This window comes from Leptosomus discolor, chromosome 1 (genome assembly GCF_034619465.1).
Source record: "Leptosomus discolor isolate bLepDis1 chromosome 1, bLepDis1.hap2, whole genome shotgun sequence".
NCBI classification, from domain to species: domain Eukaryota; kingdom Metazoa; phylum Chordata; class Aves; order Leptosomiformes; family Leptosomidae; genus Leptosomus; species Leptosomus discolor.
In genome coordinates, this window is record NC_141391.1 from 166698393 (window position 1) to 166721191 (window position 22799).

General features: G+C 37.8%; 1 protein-coding gene across 15 annotated transcripts in view; it reads left to right on the forward strand.

The window, feature by feature from the left end:
- ANKS1B (ankyrin repeat and sterile alpha motif domain containing 1B) overlaps positions 1–22799 on the forward strand; it is a 452709-nt gene that overhangs the window by 248151 nt on the left and 181759 nt on the right. For 10 of the 15 annotated variants that reach the window (XM_086470711.1, XM_086470703.1, XM_086470718.1 and 7 more), the window contains exon 1: positions 8168–8368. In XM_086470711.1, coding sequence (XP_086326837.1) covers positions 8168–8368 — 201 coding nt within the window. Of the gene's footprint in view, positions 1–8167; positions 8369–22799 lie in introns of those variants that run through there. The other 5 variants (XM_086470676.1, XM_086470670.1, XM_086470683.1 and 2 more) reach the window with 1 other exon arrangement.

Below are 22799 nucleotides of genomic sequence, written 5' to 3' on the forward strand. Positions count from 1 at the left end.
TTTTTTCAGAAAAATGTTATTAACTTTCATTGAACCCAGAATAAGGATATAAACATTTACCCTTGGATGTGAATATGATTCCTGAAAAAAAGTGACAGGTAACTGAAAGGCCTTTGTCATACCAAAGAAATTTTTATTAGAGAGAATAATTTCATAGTATAGTGGGGATCCACTGAGATTTGGATTCATATCACCTGCTCAACACTGCCTCCAGAAGTAGGAGGTCCTTCAGTGCTCACGAAGAGGGGGGGAAAAAAGCAGCTGTATTCTAATCGCATCTTAACTGTATCTTCCCTATGTGAAATACAAGGTTACAGTAACCTATTACCCTTGTGATGGCATCCAAAATGCAGAGAAATTCCCTCTGTTTCCTCCATTTCCCATGGAACAGAGTTACAGAAGGTGGAAGATGAATCCAGCTCTCCCTGCAACCCTCTTTCTCCCAGCATGTTTCATCAACCACCGAACTGGCAGAAAAATCCATGAAGGACTATTAAGCATAAAGAAGCTATTTCTCTTTCTGGAAGGCACTGAACAGCAAATTGCTGGAAACTGGGAAAGTGCTAGGAAAGGACAATTGCATGTCCATATTATTCTTATGCTCTTCTGTAGGCATCTAATAGTAGCCACTGTGAATGAAGATGGTGAATGGCTGAAACTAAATGAAGCTAGATGAAGCTGCAGTGTGATCCAGTGAAGCTGATCCTGTGATCTCACAGTGAAACATCCATCTGTTCTTAACTAGTTCTTGCAATTCAGTAGGTGGCATTTTGTATTTCTGTTCTGTAGGCCAGGGATACAAATCTGACTGAAGTCATGGCTATTACAATGCTATATAATATAGTTTGATTTTCCTGCTGTCTTTAGAAAGAAATTATCCTCCAATTTTATTCTTAAAAAACCAAAATCAGAATCTAGAAAGACTAGCTATATCTCAAGCAATCTTGCTATACGGTGATATATGTTACCATATAACATATATATTGCTCAGAGTCATAGCAATGACAATCTTGAATAGAACAAGGTCCCCTGAGTCCTAGTCCAGAGGCTGTGCTCCAGAAAACATATCTTTTAATTTTCCAGTAAGATCACCAAATCACAGAATAGTAGGGGTTGGAAGGGACTTCTGGAGATCATCTAGTCCAACCCCCCTTCTAAAGCAGGTTCACCCAGAGTATGTTGCACAGGATCGCATCCAGGTGGGTTTTGAATATCTCCAGAGAAGGAAGACACCACAACCTCCCTGGGCAGCCTGTTCCAGTGCTCTGCCACTCTAAGTGAAGCATTTTTGCCTCATGTTCAGGTGGAACTTTCTGTGTTCCAGCTTGTGCCCAGTGCCCCTTGTCCTGTCACCAGGCACCACTGAAAAGAGTCTGACCCCATCCTCTTGACACCCGCCTTTTAGATACTTGTGAGTGTTGACAAGATCCTCTCTCTTCATAGCCCTCTGCTGGACTCTCTCCAGTAGTTCCCTGTCTTTCTTGAACTGGGGAGCCCAGAACTGGACACAGCACTCCAGGTGTGGCATCACCAGGGTAGAGCAGAGGGGAAGGATGACCTCCCTCGACCCGCTGGCCACACTCTTCTTGGTGCACCCTGGGATGCCATTGGCCTTCTTGGCCACAAGGGCACATTGCTGGCTCATGGGTAACTTGCTGTCCACCAGGACTCCCAGGTCCTTCTCTGCAGAGCTGCTTTGCAGCAGGTCGGCCCCCAGCCTGTACTGGTGCATGGGGTTATTCCTCCCCAGGTGCAGGACCCTACACTTGCCCTTACTGAACCTCATCAGGTTCCTCTCTGCCCAGCTCTCCAGCCTGTCCAGGTCTCTCTGAATGGCACACAGCCTTCTGGTTTACCAGCCACTCTTCTCAGTTTAGTATCATCAGCAAACTTGGTGAGGGTGTGCTCTGTCCCTTCATCCAGGTCATTGATGAATATGTTGAATAGGACCAGACACACTACTGACCCTGGGGAACACCATTAGTTACAGGCCTCCAACTAGACTGCACCACTGACCACAGTCCTCTGAGCTCTGTCCTTCAGCCATTTCTCAATCCACCTCACTGTCCACTCATCTATCCCACACTTTCTAAGCTTACCTATGAGGATGTGATAGGAGACAGTGTCGAAAGCCTTGCTGAAGTCAAGACAGACAAAATCCACTGCTCTTCCCTCATCCACCCAGCCAGTCATGCCACCATAGAAGGCCATCAGATTGGTCAAGCACGATTTCCCCTTGGTTAATCTGTGCTGACTGCTCCTGATAATCTTCTTTTCCTCCACATGCTTAGAGGTGCCATCCAGAATGAGCTGTTTCATCAGCTTTCCAGGAATGGAGGTGAGGCTGACTGGTCTGTAGTTTCCCAGGTCCTCTTTCTTGCCCTTTTTAAAGACTGGAGTGACACTGGCTTTCCTCCAGTCCTCGAGCACTTCTGTCCTCCATGGCCTTTCAAAGATGATGGAGAGTGGCTTAGCAATAGCATCTGCCAGCTCCCTCAGCAGTCACGGGTGCATGCCATCAGGGCCCATGGATTTGTGAGTGTCTGGTTTGCCTGAAAGATCCCTAACCCAATCCTTCTGGATCAAGGGGCAAGCTTCCTTTCTCTAGACTTCTTCCCCTACACCCAGGATCTGGGATTCCTGAGGACCAGCCTTAGCAGTAAAGACTGAGGCAAAGAAGGCATTCAGTAATTCTGTCTTCTCCATATCCTTTGTCACCAGGGCACCCACCTCATTCAGCAGCGGGGCCACATTTTCCCTGGTCTTTCTTTTGCTACCGATGTATTTGAAGAAGCCCTTCTTGTTGTCTTTGACATCCCTATTCACATTTAATTCCAAGTGGGCCTTAGCCCTCCTCGTTTCATCCCTGCATACTCTGACAACATTCCTATATTCCTCCCAAGTGGCTAGTCCCTTTTTTGATCCATCTCTTCTTCACTGAACAGGATGTGTTCTGAAGGAGACTAAACCACAGTTGCCAAAGCAATCAACTGAACATGAAAAATATCCTAACCGAAGTGTCTGTAATAAATACATGTTTCATGATGGACTGGAGTACTTTGACTGAGCTGTTCCTGGGTAAATAATGTACCAACAGTCAGAAACACGGATTCAAAGAAAGGCCAATGGGGTTCAGGAAGTACAGTCCACTGTTGACATATCATCTGTCAAGTAAAATGAATTGTCTTTGCTGATTTTGTAGTTACAGTTATTATAGATACAGTTATTGGGCTTGCACAGTGGTAATGTAGAGCTATAATAAATATTGGTATAAAAATCAGAAAAGAACTGTGAGGATGATTTTCCTAGTCAATGACGGTTGTTCCTTTAGCTTGCATTAGCTGTGGTCTGAGAATTATTTTTGTGTGTTCTGAGCCACACATAAGCAATGGAATGTAACCTTTAGATTATAGATACTAGATAATGTTATTTAAATTCAAGCTGTTGCTACTGATTTTGTTTTGTTTCTATATATGCCATGAAAAATGTCTCTAAAAGTACTTTTCAGAAAATATCAGCATCAGCAAACATGATCATCCAAAGTATCATCATCATCCAAAGAGCTAGGCTGCTGACAGAAGTCACAGATTTTATGTAAGGCAACCAGGTTTTTCAGAGTTTTATGAAAAAGATTATTTAAAATCTAAACTTTTTGAGTAGCCTAATAATTTAACTGAAATGCGTAAGATAAATCAGAACCTTGCATACGCTTCTTGGAACCTACTGTACTTCCCCCATATTAAACTTTCTTTAATTATATTGGTCTGGTGGATGTTAGGCATAGCTTTTCTCATACAACATGCTGTTCCTAGTTATTCTTATCTTCTCTCCAGGAATACATGTTGTTAGATCGGTTTCTTCACTAGAACACCCAGTCTTGCTAACTCTGGTGTAGCACAAGTTCTGCCACAATGTTGAGAGATAAATTTTTAACCAGCAGAAATCGTAAATATGAAGAGGAAAATTATATCCCTCTTAGTGGGAAAATGAAAGCTTTAATTTAAAAAAAAGAGTTTACAATACTTAGTCTGACATCAATTTCTCCTCCGGTTCTGCTTAACTGGCTGCCAACTTACTTAAAAGATCCATCCTTTCACATTATGGTATGGTCTCCACTCAGAAATTTCTCAGTCAGTAGCTACTAAAATTCTCCAGGTTTTGGTTACTTAACATCAGAAGTGTTTACCAATGTTTGACAGGTATTGACCTACCTAAGAAAATGTTTTATAATAATCTATTCATGATGATGGGGGAACACCTCTTCTACAAATAATCGCTGCATTTCTTTCTCTTCCTCACTCAAAGAATAAATAAAGAAAAATCAAGAAAGAAAAATCCACATTGTTAACAGTAGAGACAATAAAATAGAGGAGACCTTAAATCTGTTGCATTTAGAGCAAATCTGCCTTACAACACATTTGAAATCATGTGCTCTCTGATATCACAGATTCAGTCAATTCCAAACCCCACAATGAAGAACTGGGAACGAGACGTCTTGTAGAAATTATCGTATAGTATACCAGATGGCATCTTTCTTGCAGACATCACTTCAATGTGCTTCTTCTATTGCCTTGGAGAAGAAAGAACCAAGTATTGATATCCCTGTAAGAGACTTACATGTCAGTTTTCCCAGGCAGAAATAGGTACATCTTTTTTTGATTGTGGTATCACAGAAGGATTATAATGGGATTTATGTTCTTTGAAATCATAGGAAAGCACAATCATATGCAAATGTGTTGCAGGTGAGACCATCTCATACAATCTGCATGACATTTTTCAATATCAAGACCAGTTCTAGATGTAGGCAAAGAAGGCATTGCCTGCAGCAGCACATTTGTGGGGCTGACACTGAATCACAGAGTAGCAAAATGAAGAGATAGCCTTCTAGTCTCAAAGGAATAGCGCCTGCTCCAGGTTCCATTTGCACTGGCTTAGACAAACTGTCCAAGCACACCCCCTAAGATAAGTCTCCTGGACTGGCAAAGAGCAAGGAGATCTAAAGAGGTGCAAGTTCCCATAATTAAACACTTGATCCTAATCCTCACATTCCTGTCTCTGCTCTGTGCTTTCCTTTGCCTTCGCCTTACTATTACCTTTGTCAGAAGAAGGAGGGAAGAAAAGTCTTGCAGATAACAGGACACTTTATCAATGAGACAACAGTCATGGATGAGGACAAGGCAGCAAGCTGACTGTGTTTCTCCTTATTTTCTTTCCTCTTGCTGAGCAACCTTATATCGTGTTGATGGGTTCAGACATGTAGTTATACTGGCAGAGTACAGAGTTGGAGGAGAGTACGCAGTGGGACCAGCAGTGCTATAATCATCCAGTGCTGGGGCCATGGAGATAGTTAGACACGATACCAACAGTTACATGAAGAAATGGGTCTGGGGAGCCACTCAAAAACTGATTTTTGCCTACACTGTTGCTAGGCGTTGAGCCAAGCACTTCACATCACTGGCAGCATAACTTCTGTGCTGTTTATAGTAAGGTAAGGAAGAAGCAGTTTGACCATGAAAGTGGTATATTGATTATTGGCTGTGCCTTATTGTGGGCAGAACATTTTTGTTGTTGGGGGACACAAGATGCAGACATTTGTGTCTATACATGTATGGAAAAAAAAGGAGCAAATCATGCATAATCCTTTCAGAGAGTGGGATTATGCTTCACTAGGTCTCTTTCTGATATCAATTTTTCTGCTTATGGGGGAAAGGGAAAGACCAAGTCAGGAATCCTTTTTAAAGAAATTTGTGATGTCTCAATCAACTAAAAAAACTTCAGAAAGGATTTAATTCTCGTCTTGTTCAAGATAATTTTGTTCTCAATTTGTTCTCTGAAGATCTTGCCCAGCCTTTCAAATTTGCTTACCCGTGGGAAGTCCACTATATTTCAACACAACATAGCCTACCCTCCTCCTCACAGCCTTGGTACTGACTGGGCACAACCTTGAGGGGATTATGCTCTGTCTTTGTACAAAGATATTGATACACAGTAGAGAAAACTCTGCAAAATAAGCAACATTTACAGACAAGTGTGAACAAATGCATGTGTATCTCCATAAGACATAGATTCCTATCAATTTGGTATATCTAATTGAGAAAAAAAAATGGATTATCCATCAATATGTTTGAAGTACATGTAGTTATTTGTGCACACTGTACTCTTATCAAAAATATATGCTCTATATTGCATATATTCACATGCTATTGTTATTAAATACTTGAGAAAACACTAAATGTTTCTTCAGCAATTACAGATTAACCAGCGCCTGATAAGCCTTTTTGAGAGACCTAATGAACTTTTTACACTTCATGTAGTAGTGTATCAAATCAGTAAGAAGTCCTGGAGTAATGTAAGATCTCATAACAGACCTGTCTTATGCAACTTTCCAACTTCGTGAAAGATCTCCTAATGCTTAACTAAAATTATTCCACAAAATCATTATGGACTTCAGTTTGCATGAGATGTTCCACAAATCCAAGCAGCAATATCAGGGTGAAAGATAATTCAGTTTTAGCCCAAGGACTAGTCAGGTTGGAGTTGAAATTCTTATAATATTGTTAATTTTAAATATCCAGCTAAGTTTATAGTCTGTTCTGCGACTGCTCAGGAAGCCTCTGCATGTCACTTGCAGAGACTTTGTAATATAACGTGTCAGTCAGCCCGTAGCTTCGTATTTCTATGAACCATTTTTCTGCCATATCCCAAAATGATACCCTTGACAGATATCTATAATTTCCTTATGCCTGGAATCAAATTTCTCCTTAGAGATGGTCATTGCTTGAGATTCACAATGGGCAAGAAAAACAAAGTAGTTAATGTGTTCAGTAAATGAAGTTCTACTGGACCCTGAATTGTACCCATTTTCTGCCTTTTTTGCTAAGTCTTTTGATCCTATTATAAAAGCAAATGTTTAGTATATATTCTTCTCAGAACAAAACATGTAAAATATTTCCATCTTGAGAGAAACTGTCTCAAAAATGGAACATTGGTGGAAAAGTACATCATGAGGTGTTTGGTTTCTTCTGCAGAAAATGAACTTTGCTTTCATTTTACATTTGCCATCTTTTATTACATTTTTTCCAGTTACAGTTGATAAAATATACATCCTCTCTAGAAATCATCCAAATCTTATATGTCTGACTGCTATCATTCACATTTTTGTAAGAAAAGGACAAAAACTTAAAATTTTATTTAGTAAAAATATTCTTTTAATTATTCATTTGAAATTATGACCTTTTCAAGTTGAATTATTGTATGTTGGCATGAAGGTTTTCTTGTGTCTTGTAATGTTTTACGGTTGAAGAAATCATGCGGATAATCTAATTACTTTGACTAAAACTGTTGTGCCGTTTATGTCTTTTGCTATACTACAGAGGAGAAACTGGGAAATGTATTCATTATCGATTCATTAAAGGGGTTTGCTATTATATAAGCAGAGATGCAGACCACTACCTATCTTGTATAAGAAGGGGAAAGGGGAAGGCATTGTAAACCGTGCCATAGGCTATGGTTTATGTATTGCACTTCTTAATGTCTTGCGAAACGTAAAAATCTACAACAAACAGATATGCAAAGCGTAGCTGGTATGAAGATTCTATTCAGATTCAAGTGCTCTAGGTTGCTTCTGAATCTTGCTATTTTCTGCATTTGTTTTGACTGCTCTCATCATTCAGGATTGACGCTTGGATGGGTGTGTAGGAGGAAGCAGCAGCAGCAGGCTTACAGCTTGCAGACAAAAAAAAAATCTGCCTTATCTGATGGCTATTATTGAAAATGCGAGGTGTAGCCTAGGCTGGGTAATGAAGGGGAGCGAGCGAGGGGGAGCAAGAAGCATGGAGCTGCATACTGATGAGTGTAGGAGTACTTGATAAAAAGAATTCTTGCTGCTGGCAGTGCATTGCTCATTGTGGAGTATTCCAACAATCACATATAACGGAGAACAGCTTAGCTGACAGCTTGATATGCTTTTTTTTTTTTTTTTTTTTCCTACTGTATGACGTACTGGTCTGTAGTAAAGATTAATAACTAAGAAATGTAGAGCTGGGATCAGATCTTACGCTATATACTGCCCTGTAAACTATGTTTTACTTTTGACTTTTCTGCTTGCTGAAAACATTAATCTGTCAAGCTGGCGGGCTCCTTTGATACCAACTTTCCCAGGAACACGATGTGGCAATGCCACCTCTCAGCCCAGGACTACCGCTATTATCCAGTGGATGGTTATTCGTTGCTTAAACGCCTCCCTCTTCACCCTCCTACAGGACCCCGGTGCCCTGTCCAGACAGTGGGACAATGGTTGGAAAATATTGGGCTACCTCAGTATGAAAACCACTTGCTGGCTAATGGATTTGACAATGTGCAATTTATGGTAAGAAATCTTCTGTGCATAGCTGTGTATATACACCGTAGCTGCCTTTTTTGTCTGTCTCTTATGTGCTCATAAAAACCTTAGAGCTATTCTGCATTGCACTAAGATCTGTTTAGTGTTTCACTTTTCTATGTCTAGCTAAATTAATATATAAACTGTCCTTGTATAAACTTCCAAACTGTACATGTTACAAAATATCCTAGCCAGAAATATGGTAAAAGAAAAACAAAATACTAAGGTTCTTTCTCCCCTTCATCAATCGTCAGATTAAAAAAGAAAAATGCACAATTCTTTTAATCCATTGCAGGATTTTCACAGTATGTAAAAGCTGTAAACACCCCTATCTGCAATACATCACATTATTACATTTATTTAAACATTAACGTAATTGTAATAATAATTAAATAACATGCAATGCCATTCTTGCTTTGAGAGGTATTTTAATAACAGAAAATTATTTAATGAAGTGTGCTCTCTATGCAAGTGATACTGGATGTCTCCGTTAAATCATTTGTGCATCTTAGGTAATCGGGCTATGGGATTCACTTGTTGAAACTTATGCCCTGTGTGGAAAAGTAATGCATTCCTTTTAATAGTTCCATTTTCCTATTTTAACCCTAGGAATTTATCAGGAACATATGAATGAAATAAAATTTTATGTACTTCCCGATTTACAGTATTACCATGTGGTGTAAAATAACAGAGACACGTCGTGCACAAACTTTCTATTGAAATGAATATTGACAGTAAAGAGAGAAGCTTACTAGTAAGGTTGTTATATAATCACTTTTCTACCTGCCTCGGTACTCCCGTTACTTGAAATTCTTGCCAAAATCCTGACTACCTTTCTTATAAAGTATCAGAGCTTAAAATATTATTAATCACATCTTTTTAAAGATATTTTTAGTAACCATGTATATCTTGGAACAGTTCTAACTTTTCGTAACTTACACCTGGCATATGAGAAACAAAAGTGAACCAGCATGAATATTATGACTATAAAATCATCACATCAGTTGTGTTTTTCCTATTTAATTGCTTTTGCCAACATTATTATATGCCTTTAGGTTACAGATAGGAAAACAAAGGCACAGATCTCTGCCATTTCCACATTATAATAGTATAAAGGTTTCTTCCTGCTTTTACATGGCTTCCATGTGATCTTTTGCTTATATCGGTAAAAATCATTAGAAACTTTACCTTTAATTATTCTTTAAAACAAAGCTGCAAGGGTGTGCTGTCAGGCCAGCAATGTAAAAAAAATCCCAAAGTATGTTTCAAGCTACAGTTTCCTAAAATATAACTACATATTCTTATATATGTTGTAGCGTTAGTTACATAAGAAGATGATCGTCTAGTCTTAAAGACATTACAGAAAGGAATTGTTCACAAGAGGCTGTAGGTGGCATAACAAATGCAGAGGTGTACACCTACCACAGGTAAATTATGAACACCAGAAGAGCCAAAGAAACTGCCCTGGAGGCCTTTCCAGTCATCCCCTGGCTGTGGAGGGGCCTGAACCACATTCTGGGAGGATTTATGACTTTCATTTCCTACATCTCTTATTAGCAGACTTATGCAAACATACAAATTATATACGAGTTTCTATTGTTCAACACAAAAATCAAACTTTTCAGGTATCAGGCAAATTAAGTTATGCCTGCATACTTGCATGTTAGCTAATATTTTCTGGTCATTTTAATTTAAGCCTTTTCTGAAGTAGTTTGTTTATAAATATATATCACAGGTAAAATACATAATTACTCTTAATAATAGTTGGGGTAGCATGCATATGTGAATGGAAGATTAGACTTTTAAATCCATTGATTAAGCAAAAGGCTGGAAAATTTTCTAGTAATAAAAAAATGTATAATTTCAGTAATTTAATAGTTCCTAATGTATTGATTTCACACTGTTCATCATGCTGTTACATATTTCAGGGTCTTTTTTGTACCAGAAATTTAGTAGTTCCCATATTTTATTGGGAAAAAAATTATCGGAAAACACTGATTTCTTTATATATTATTCTTTTGAATAGATCAGCATTATGTAAGGGGAACCTCTCCAGAAAATTTAAATGTTTTTTCAAATATTTTCTATTCTAGCCAAAATGTTACAGAGAAAATTTAACTTGGAAAGTATGTAGAAAAATGATAGAAGAAAGACCTGTTATGCTAAGAGAAAAAAATCAGGTTGCTCCAAACTTAAATGTGTTGTAGTCTTCCTTAATATGAGAACTGCTTTACCTTTATTAAAGTGGTTTACATATTAAGCTATATTTTACAATCTTATCAAATTAAGTGTTTCAGATAGGTTACCTACTTTACATTGAAGGACTCTAATACTTCAATGCAGTAAAAATCAGTTAGACATATTTCTTCTTCATTCTGTACCATATTCCTGCTTTTGTTTTTCTGGAAGCACATTCTGACCTGCATTTATTCATTCTGTTGCCTAAGCAACAACCATCACACTCCTATTAAGTATGATTTAGTAGTACAGGTCTTACTAGATGTTCAGAACAGAAGAGGGAATAACACAATGATGTAATTAATGTCCACAGAATAACATATATCTGAGAACGAATATGTTCTATTTATACTGCTCTCAACAGCAAAATTCTATTAATTGAATTAGCATTCTAATAAAAAGTTGTTTTTCAGAAAGGTTTCATGGTTAATCACTCATTAAATCACAGAAGTTAACTCCTTGTGTTTATTCCCCCTTGGGCATTAGGAAAGTTATTCACTAAACTGTGCTTAGAATTAAGATTTTTTTTGTTACCTGAAGTGTGTGGACTTTATAGTAAGAAACAGCCAGTTTCCTATCAACTTTACAGTATGTATATTTTTCCATAGTTTATCAATATATATATGTTTTTAAAATATCTTGAAACATAATATTAAAAAATTAATTCTGTATTCATGATCTACTTTATTCCTACTTACAGTATTTGCACACATGGCAAGTGCAATTCCTGCCTACTTTTAGTGTCATGCAGGAATGACACTTGCATAATATTTAGCAGGCCCAAGACAGATTCAGTCCCAAAATTTCGTTCATGTGTGCTTGTAGGAGTAGAAGCATACTTGAATATGTGTATATATACATATATATATATATATATATGCCATTGTTATTAACGTTGATAATCGGATGTGTAATAGGCTGCCAAAGATACTCTATATTTGAAGATACAGATGATACTGCAGATTCATAATGTGAAGGTTATCTTGCAGTTCAGCTAATTCTAAAGCACAAGAAATTAATTAGATCAGTCACAAATTGCAGTATATAAAGTAGATATAAACAATAAGGAAATCTAATGAATCAGTGAACATCTTTTTTGATGCATAAGTCCCATGGATGTCCCTGCGAGAAGCTATAATCTTCATGCAGACTTGCAGGCCTACATAACTTAGTATGCTGAGAAAAAAAGTTAAATTGCAGAGAAACAGATGAAAATATACAAATGTGCGAGGTCACTAGGTCCTTGCATGCAGCTTTCTACAGCTCTGGAGCTTCATCAAAGACTCCCTTCTGGATTCACAGAGATAAAAGCAGTTCAATCAAATCAGTGCCCAGTGGGGACTAGTTCTGATTAAGGGCTGCATATGACTATCTATTTATAGGTGTTCTAATCATTTAAGATATTCTGAAATTTTGTCACTTGCTTAATATTGCAATTTGATAAAGATAATATCTCTTTAAAAGATTTATAAACTACTATATGAGCAAAACAAGGACGAGGCAAACAAAATGAGTTAAGAGAAAAATATGAAGCATTTTGTTTTATTTTTTGACATTCCAAAATGTTGTTCACTAGTAACAGTTAATAACCTGAAATTGCATTAGATACTAGACTTTCATTGCTGCTGTGAACTTACAGACATGCACCTCTACCCCTTCAAGTACTTAAATGGCTTGCATTGCCTGATGATCTAAGTATTGCCTAAGTATTTCTTTTAATTCTCTCTTATTCACTGTTGGGAAACTGAGGCATAGAGTGACTGCAGGGTGGAATTTAAAGCTACTTATACATTTGAGATGAGAGACACTAGTTCTTAAAATAGCTACTAACATAATGTTTAACAGATCAATTCAGTTGCTTAAACGTAGGTATCTAGTACCAATTGAGATACTGTAGGGAATCCAGGAGATCCAGACAGGCTGACAGATATTACTGAGGACCAGAGACAGACAGACCCTTTATGATAAGCAGCTAGAGTCCAGGTGGGATACCACCAAGCACCTCAGGCTCTAGAATCCTGATGCTCATGCGGCTGAAATGAGCTTGTGGCATGTCTGGGAACTGAATATAGATGTCTTGAGTTTCCACCGAGTATCTTAGTTGCATATGCATTTCTTTTCCTTCTAATAATTTCTGTGTTTGTGTTCATCCTGTGAACTTAGCTGCACAAGTATTTACCTGGTTTCACAGTGCTAGGCATGGACTGTCTTCTCAATTCCCCTTAGCTGCCTGTTTGGGATTTAGTTTTGAGTTAAGTTTTGACTTTTTTTTCTCCCTTCCTCTCTCTCTTTCTTTGTTTCTTTTCTTTCATTTTTTACTAGGTCTGGAGGTTTATTAGTCAGCTGAAATTTATCTGGAGACTATCCTCTCTCAAGTGTCATTGCTGGGATTTGGTATCCTGGAATACCCAGTAATTTTTCTTGCCTTTAATCTTTCTGAAGGATCTTAAATTCTGTGTCAAGTATAAAGGACAGAAGCAATTTTATTTCTTTAGAGTGAAATGTACCTGGAAGAAATTCTCTATGTGCATTGGCTCCAAGTCCTGCACTTGTAGAGACCACCACAGCTTTTATCCAAAAATACCTGGTACAGAGATTGATGACTTGGCCACTGGATGAAAGCTTGAAAGAGTGAGTCAGTCTGCCAACACCTTTCTTAAATTAGCCATGCTGCAGATGATGAAAAAGAGGCCAATGTTTGACAAGGGTTCTTAGTCTGAGGTGACTTTAGTGACTTTCAGAAGCCAACTCCTAACGTGCTTAGGAAAGCAGATCAGCCTTTGCAACATCCAGGCTCGGAGATCTCCAGGCCCATAATGGCTACTGCAGAGAGTCATCAGGGCACTCATGCATCACCTGAAGCATAGGAAGGTTTACAGAGCATTGTCTATGTGTAGTTTACCCAGAAATGAAGAACTGTTTAAGGCAACCTTAAAACTGGCAGCCACATTTTTAGCAGAGTGGAAGGAATACGAGTCCCACTGGTGTTAGAATAAGCTATGGTTTAAGATTTTCTGTACATCTAGTAAAGTCTTAGAATGTGTGCCTGGAACCATGAGTTTCAATCCCCTCATCTGGACCTCACTTGCAAACCCCAGAACTTCCTTTAGTTTCATGGCAAATCTACAGGACTTGACATTAAAACTGTGGAGCTCCTCTCAGTGCCAGTGTGGCCCTGGCTTCTTCCCTGAAGCTCTTTGTCACTCTACTCTCTTCTGAGTCTTCCTCTCCTTCACCTTGGTAACCCTCTGCAACTGTGGCTCCTGAAGCAGGCCAACTCTTCCCTTAGTCCAATCTGTCAGCCAAACATAGAGAGAGACAGAGTTAAATTCAAATGTACACATCCACACGTGTACCAGTAAGTAGATGTTTGGGACTCAGTTCAGTTGCCCACGTATTAGAATCACTTGAGATGTCTGAGACAAGTGTGTAAGCCTGGAATATATGATACAGGATCTATGGAAAACCCAAACCAGTCTGGAGCTTAAGGTGTATTCCAGGCAACAGACATTTGCAACACGCCAAATGACTCTAAATTCGTATCTGTGAGCAACTAGGTGAAGCACCTAATCAGCCATTAAAGCCAATGGAGCATAGAATACAATTTAGCTGACTGGCTGACTAACTGTTAGGGTACTTATTTTTAGGATAAATTAAAGTAGATTCATCTGGTCAGCTGAATCACTGTCTAGGCTGTATTGATTTTTTTTTTTTTTTACTAGGTCTCCTTAAGCTGTTGTGTAGACACAAAAATTTTGATGGCTCAATTTGGGCTAGAATCCACCCAGGGTTCACTGAAAAGGAAACACAAAGTATTTTTATTAAAGCTTTTTTTCCTCCCTCAGGACAACCATCCCTGAGGCTTAAAGATCTTCTTTTTCATCCTAGTAGGGATTCTTACTATAGAACCTGCAAATTAGAGCTCAGGTGGGTGCCAGAGATGAAGATTGTGCCTGTCACCCTGCAACAGCAGCAGTTCTAACAAATAATCCCATTCCACATGCTCCAGTTAATGCTTCTGTCATGGTATTCCTCAAGCTGGTTGAGAGACAGAAGGGCTTATTAATGTACTCCTCAGTATCACATGTGTAAATAATAGCTTGCACTGTCTTTCTGTCTTGAGGTCTCAGGCCATTCTTCATCATCCTGTGTGAGTGCATGCAGATCTGGAGAGGCAGTGCTCATTCCTCAGTGGAAAGGGATTTTAGAGGAATCTGCTTCATATTTATGTATCTATACACGTAATGTGTGTGTGAAAAACACAGGCATTGCAGGCTGATGATTGATCCTGCACTTGACAATGGACTTTATGAAATTTTTTGCAGTAATGATTGCTTAAGAGAGGAAAGAAAAACAAGACAGAACATTTGTGTATTTTACTTGAACAACTGATTCTTAAGGAACCCATCTCCAAATAGACTGTTGGCTACATTAAGACATTCTGGGTGTGTTGTATCCCTTGAGTGTCAGAGGGAATATGTTTTCATCTAAATCTGTCTCAACAGTTCTATCTTAAAGGTATAATCGGGGATGGGTTCATCTGCTTGTCTGCTAGGTTCTGCGAAGTTAACCTTTAGGTGAATTTTTATCTAGTTGTTCTGGAATATTTGTCTGTCTCTATTTAAATGTTATCCCACACAAGGCATAACATACGAAGCACACAGACAGGACTTCAGGCTGTACACTTGGTAGACAATCCAGGTGCTAATATATGTGGTGGAATGTCCTTCCACTCACCTCTGCCATTCAGGTTAGTAACATCTGGTGTACATGTGCCTCTTTGGGAAGCTTAGTCTACAGCAGTCTGAGAGAAAAGAGCTTGTCCAATGTACATATCAATGCATCGGGCTCAGTTTTAGCTTCACTAAGAACAGAAGGTGAAATCCAGATGTTGAAAGCTGTTGCATGTGCAGTCACCACTAAAACTGAAACTATTTCATGGTACGTATCTGTGAGTATGGTACTTGAGGACTGGAATTAGTTCCATCTGTTCTAATGTTAATTGTGCTTGAGCTAAAAGCCTGCTTAGTGCAGACTGGCCTTCATCTTGGTGTACAAACACTGATGACCTGTGTTCTGAGACTACGTATGTGAAGAATTGTCTATTGGCCCTAAATACAAGTTTAAGAGAAACTATTAGCAAATATTTTGTCTGAAAGTTAGGTTGATAAAACAGATGAAAATTCTAATAATCAGAATAAAGCATGATATGTTAATAAATTGTAAAATAAGAGATGTAATGCCAATACAGTTCTTGCTGATTTTGTTGCTTAAATGAACAATGCTAAATCTGCAATAATTAGAAATGTTTGTGTATAGGATGATGTGTATAACTAATGAAAGAGAGGGAAAACATGACAATATGTAAAGATCATTAAGAGTAACAGAAAGTTTAAAGGTTGAGAGAGTCGGAAAGTCTTACAAATAGGTAAATAATGGAAAGCATTGCAATGGAAGGCAATGGTAGAATTAAAACCAGTGGCCTTTATGTAATAGAAAGTTACAGCTTATTCTTAGTTATTTCATATGGGCGTACTTCTTAATGAATTTTTTTAAAAACAGAAATAAAGGAATTTTAAAGGGAACACAGCATACAGTTGTGTATGTTAGTGTTTTAGGATGACATTGTCCAACAAGAAAAAATTAAACAGAATTTGGACCGGTAGGTAAATTAATCTCAAACAGTGACAGACTTCCCTGACTAAGTTAAAGATATTTGAAGGACACAGCAGTACAGAGGAGCTTGATTACAGATAATTGCATTGTGGGATTCTGAAGGAGTTATCAGGTAAAGATTAATGGGTACTAAGAGATAACTGGAAATAAACATAAGATTCTTGAACGTGTTATCAGGAAGGAAGACTGGATGATGTAAGAAAAGATTGGGTAGTTATATGAACAAGTATTAATGCGGATGAAAAAAACCAGCAACAATCCCAAATAAAGAAAAGCGAATACATCATGAAAGAATAGATAAATAACCAAAATACAGAAAGGAGAAAAATTAGGAGAGAAAATTACATTTCATTAACTGTGAGAATAGAATACATTCAGAAAATGTTTTATCAATATGCTATAAGTAAAAGGAATATTAAGGAAGTTATGACCACTACTGGAAGTCAGATAAAACTCGTTTTAGTTTTAGCATAAAGAACAAAATATGAGAATTAGTGAAATACAGTGTTAGTGAAGACCACTGAGATATTAGAGAGAGGGGGAGAGAAAGAGAGAACTATCATACTGCAAGCAGATAAAAGAGTACTTGGTTAATTAAAATATCTGAATCATCTAGGTTAGGTGATGTTTGATGGAGTCTTAAGAAACTGAAGAAGAAATACTAGACCCTATAACAATCATCTCTGAGAATGCCTGGAGAATGAATGAATTATTAGAGAACAAATAAAATACAAATATAGTACTGATATGTATTTTAGATCACAGGATTTGTCCTCAGCATAGATATTAAGTTTTCTGACCTCTTTATCTTCAACCTTTCACCATAAAACTAATGCCTTAAGAAAGAAAGAAACGGATGGTGTTATTAGGAACAGATAGTTACGGTCATCAGTACTGAGTCTGGTGGGGAGAAAATGGGGAAGTGAACAGAATGTCACAATGGGACGTAATGGGAAAAGAATAAAGCTAAATCAAGTAACAGAGCAGTTGGGAAACGAACAAAGTATTTAGGGAAAACTGGTAAAGAAACAGATGTATTGCACAGCACATTGTGACTCTCATCATGTAGATGAGAAGCTTTCCTTCCGTCAAAAATAATTAAAATTTCAACAAGAGAGACAAGCTTAATTCTGCTAGTAAAACTACAGCTACCTTTTAAAAGCTGTTCTAGAATTATGCAACAGAATTGTCGTGCAAACAAGCCATTCCTGGTACAGAGTTTGCCTGACTGCTTCTAGATTTCCTGGGCACCTAAACTTTCTCTCCTTCAATTTAGAGAGCTTCCATTTTCCCACACATTGGTGAAAATGTTTCCTTCTCCCACACACCGTGTTCATATATTTTTATGGTACCAACACCTCAGCGTCAGTTTTAACCTTGTAATGACAAAAGCAAAGAAACCTGTGAAGCCTTTATCAACAGCTGTCCATTCTGCCTGCCTATCACAACATGGTCTCCGTTCTGCCTATTCACACAGGCACTTGCACACACATGTGTGCACACACACTTGCACACATCACACAAAAAAGTAATTCACTAAGGTACAAATTTCCACATGCTCAGAAATAGAGAACTGGAGAGTTACACTACCTGTGCAACATCAGGTTATCCCTCACATTCATATTCCTTATGATACAGTCTTCAATCACAGGTTCCTTTACTAATTTTTTCCCTCAAAATTCCTTCCTCATTCAGTGTACTGAGATTTGAGTACACAGAAGCACACATTTCAAAGAAGTAGCAGTTAAAAATAAAACTTGTTCTTTATTTTTCTAATGTTGCATTGATTAATGGTCTTACCACCTTAGCCCAATGGTTTTTTAAAACAATGATGAGACCCCCAAACTGCCTTCTCTTCTCATTCAGCACTGATTTACACTTGTCTAGTATTGTTCAACTGGAACATTAGAATTGTATTATCACTCTACAGTACTTATACATCCAAACATGCTTCTCGTTTACATTACATAAAGGGTTAGAAAAGATAAAAGGATAGCACTTCAGATGATAACTTTGGACAATTAAAAATTAATGTATTGAGAGAGAAATACTTTTGTCATGATTTTTCAGAAGCTGAGCACTGTGCATCAGAGGTCACCTCCAAAACTTTCCCTGAGTGTTTTACTTGGGTCTAAGTATAGGTTCAGTTCTAAGAAAGTTTTGTATTCTTGACTTTCAATATGAAAAAACATATATTCTTCAACTACTGACAGTACAGTAAAGGCCCAGTGCAGACAAAGCAAACTGCCTTGTCTTAACTGTGATTTTATTCCACATAAGCATAATTTATTGAATTAATCACAAGCTTTTATTCATCCTAAATACAAGGTCATGCAATGAAATTCACACCTTGTCTCTGGCCTTTACTCACCAAATAATTTACTTGTGTAGACTTTAAAACATTACATTAAACATTTCAAACATTTCATTCACTGTGGAATGTATTATATTCTGTGTCTTCTGCTGCCCCTCATTAAGCTCCAATTACTGCAAATGTGGGATAAAATTTCCATGCAACAATACACTGTATTTATGTTAGACTGGCTAGTGCTGATGAAGCTGAGGGTGTATACACTTGTAGTACAAACAACTTAACTGAAATCTCATGTTTCAGACATCTATTAGTATTATCTTATTCAGTATTTTATTGAATTATTGAAAACAATGATTTAATAACATTATAAATGGGAACAACAATGGGCTAAATTTGCAAGATATAGCATACCTGCTCTAAATTTGTGTTGAAAGTCTTTGACTGGATAATAATTCTCTGAAAATTTTTTGATCCAAAGACTAGACCTAGGTGGAAGTTTTGAAATATAAAAGCCAAAGTATTTGCCCAGGTAGCAGATGTGGAGGGATGAGGTTACTGTGGATACAAGTGCTAACGGTTTAAAAACTTGAATACCAGAAATAAAAGTGTGCTGGATAAACACCTATCAAATGGGCTTTCCAATATAAATCCCAAACAGTATTTTCTCTGACCACCTAGTTAGCAACCATGAATTAGTTAGCAGCCATGAATTGGTAAAGAGGGGCCCTCTGTGCACAATCCCCCTTTGCAATTAGGAAGAGTGGGGGGGGAAACCTGCCTCTTATTCACTGGAATCTTACAGCTCACGCTAAAAGCAAATATATGTGCACCTGGTTACAGCTCTTAAAATCTCTGAAATGATTGATAGCTTCTATTCTTTGGTAGCCATACTATTTAACAGCTTTTTCACTGAATCAGGTATGCTCTCACCAAACAGCTTCCCTTTTAATCACATAGAAAGCCCACTTCTTGAAGTAAGCTAAGATGGCATTTATAAAGAAAAAATAGTTCTTAACTGCTATGCTGCATTAGGATAAAAGATTGCACAATACTGAGTTGGTTTTTAGCCTTGATCCATTTTTAAATATAGTATGAATATTATAGTTCTTTTAGCTTCTCTGAACTCCCTAGGCATCCCTCTTGTTACCAGAAAGGAATTGTAAATTGACAATGCAAGTTATTTTATTTCATTTTCCATCTCTCTTGGAATTTGGAAATGTGTCTATTCTGTCCACGCACTTTTTATTTCCTGACATTCTGATCTTTTAAGTACTTGTTTTATTGCCTGTAGAAATAGTAGATCTTCACTTTCTGCCCAGAAAAACAACTTTATGCAGCAAGAGTGGAATATTATGCCAAAGAACCCAGTTATAGAGAAATCTTTTGTTCCCTGTAAATCAGGACTTTTGTCAGCAAAATCTGCTGTCCCTAAAATCTGCTGTCCCTGATTGTATGGTTTCATTTCTCTCTGTCTCTTAACTATGCTATGTATAAAATACCATCTTGCTTCATATATGTATTAGTTTAAAATGCATGCTGATCTCCTTCCTTCTTGAACAACAAGAAATGGAGACTCAGGGGAAAAGACAATAAAGAAAACACTTGCTAGAACATGCTGAAGAGGCCTGGTTCATGGAGTATGCATTGGACAATATGTCTAAGCATCTTTTCTGAGGTCAGATTTTAATTTGATTATGAGTTTGGGCAAGACTCTTCTCTATTCCCTTCATTAAGTGGCTAGGAAATTACATAATACTGCTGGCCCACATGTATGAAATCAAGAGAGGATCCTGTATAGAAATATCTGTATATTAAGAGCTATCTTGTGGATGATGATCTGCTTGTGTCTGTCCTTTGATAGTACAGGTTTCTAAGTACCTGTGGTTGAAAAGCACAGTTTCTCAGGAGGGAGTCAGAGGTAACCAGCTTGCCTGAGGAATCTCACTGAGTACCTTCAGTTAAGTTCTGAATAAATTTGGTGGTAAGGATTGGACTAGAGCTAAAAATAGTGTAGAAAAACAAAACAAATATTTAATTCTTATTAATATTTTTCTGCCCCAAACAAAATGAATCAGGAACAGTCTCTGTGTATGAGCTAGCTATGTTTATATTATCATTACTTTAATCTTCATTCATACGTTTTATTACTTCTACAAGCCAAACTCATGGCAGAAACTGTTTCTTTAACATTCCTCTTGTCTCTCCTCGAGCCACCCGGGTACACTCTTCCTTTTGTTTATTTTTGAGATTCTCTATGTCTGACCCTCTCACCAAAATGCATTTATGTTTCTGAGCTCTTTTCCTCCCTCACCACCCCTGCAGGCTGGACTCTTCTTGTGCTCCCCATGTCCTCCTTTCCTCCATTTCCTGTTTCCTCAGTAGAAATTCCTATATGTCTTTTTTTGTCTCCGAATCAAAGGAAGGAAGGAGGGAGGGAAGACAAGGAAGAAAGCCGGGGTGTGGAGGGAGGTGAAAGAAAACAAAGAAGGGTATGGAGGATACCTGCTTCACATATAAGTTCTTTTACTGACTTAAAACATTTTAGGGAGTCCTGAACAAAAGCAGAGGGACATTTAACTGGGAGGTTTTCACAGAGATGTTCTTGTCACTCTTTGGGAGGCAACTCTGGGTGAACAGAGCTAGTGCCAAGTGAGAGCTAGTTTGCTTGGATGGGCTTAAGCTGAGTCCTCACAGAAAGTTGGCCATGCTGTCCAGCATGATTTGTAGTAACATATTATTCATATATTTCCATTTTCCAAGGTGTCTCAGGCTTCTATTTTACCTGGACATCTAGCTACAAATTGTAACAATCTTTTCTGATAAAACTATTGCACTGAAAACCCTTTGATACACCTGTGCAAGGGAAGGAGCAGAATTCAGATTTGCTGAAGTATGAGTGCTCACAGCTAAAACTGAATTTGACTACAGATGTCCTTTGAATACATATGTAGATAGATACTAAGTGCTTATTGAAATGGAAGAAAACAATCGCCACATTTAGGCACTGAGAAGTAATAGTTGGGTGGGTTTTTTTAAAATTCTGGCTGCAATTAGTCCTACTTTAATTCTTTATGTGAAAACAGGTATAAAAATGCCACCTTGTTCTGAAGGAATCTTATAAAATATATTAATTCCTGTTTTGGAGCTGTCTAATATTATTTCAATGAATGTCTAAAAAAAAGTCTGAAGAAAGTGAGTCATCCTTACTGGTGAGGTCTTCAATGGAAAACTATATATAAGACATGGACCCACACAGAGAATGATAAAGACTAAAAAAAGAAATATCAGCTATCTTATTTTGTAAGTACCATCCATCCGACTGCACTGAATTCATGGATTATTCAGAAATATATTTAAACTGTGCGTATGATTCCGTGTAGAATATGGATCCTGGGGTGAAGAGTGGTTAGCCAGTGTTGAACAGTCTAATTCTTGTATTTTGTAGCTTTGTGACTTTGCAACATTCCTTTAATGTGTAGTGGGGATCAGCAGCTCTTATTTTGTATGTTTTATTCATTGCAGTAACTCTTCCTTTTTAGAAGGTGCACTGAAATCTAGAAGTTATATCAAGTGAAGTTACAGTCTCCCACAATCTTGTGTCACTAGATCAGAAGCATACAGTTTTATTCTCTGATTTGTTGGTAGCGCTGATCTGTTTTGGACCTGATATTAGAGGCAGAAGGGATCAGCGAGACTCGAAAGTGTTCACCAGGACCATTAGCATTTTTTTTATCGCGAAGAAAAGTTAAATTAGAAAAAGCTTGCTCACAAAGAAATCTGCAAAGTGTCAGTAAAAGAACTGCTTGAATTTGGATAGGGGGAGTCCCCAGAGACTCCCTAACTGTCAGTTGTCAAATGCAATATGCTTGTATAGGAAACGGATTGGTGGAAATTCTCATCACAGTAGCATCAGGAAGAAGGGTGCCAGATGAAGTGGACTTCATGAAGTAGTTTCCCAATGACTGAAGGAAATGAAGTACTAGAGTGTCACATTACTGGACACTGTCACTAAATACCTCAACACGCATACTTGGAAAATCAGCTGTGTAGCAACATTGCAGAATCCTTCTATAGCGTTTTGGGACTGGATCAGTCTGCGTAGAGGTAATAGTACCCTAAGAATATATCAAGCTGTCCTCTCACTAATTTTGAACATGTTAATTCAGATTTTTAAGAAAATGTGGTACACCT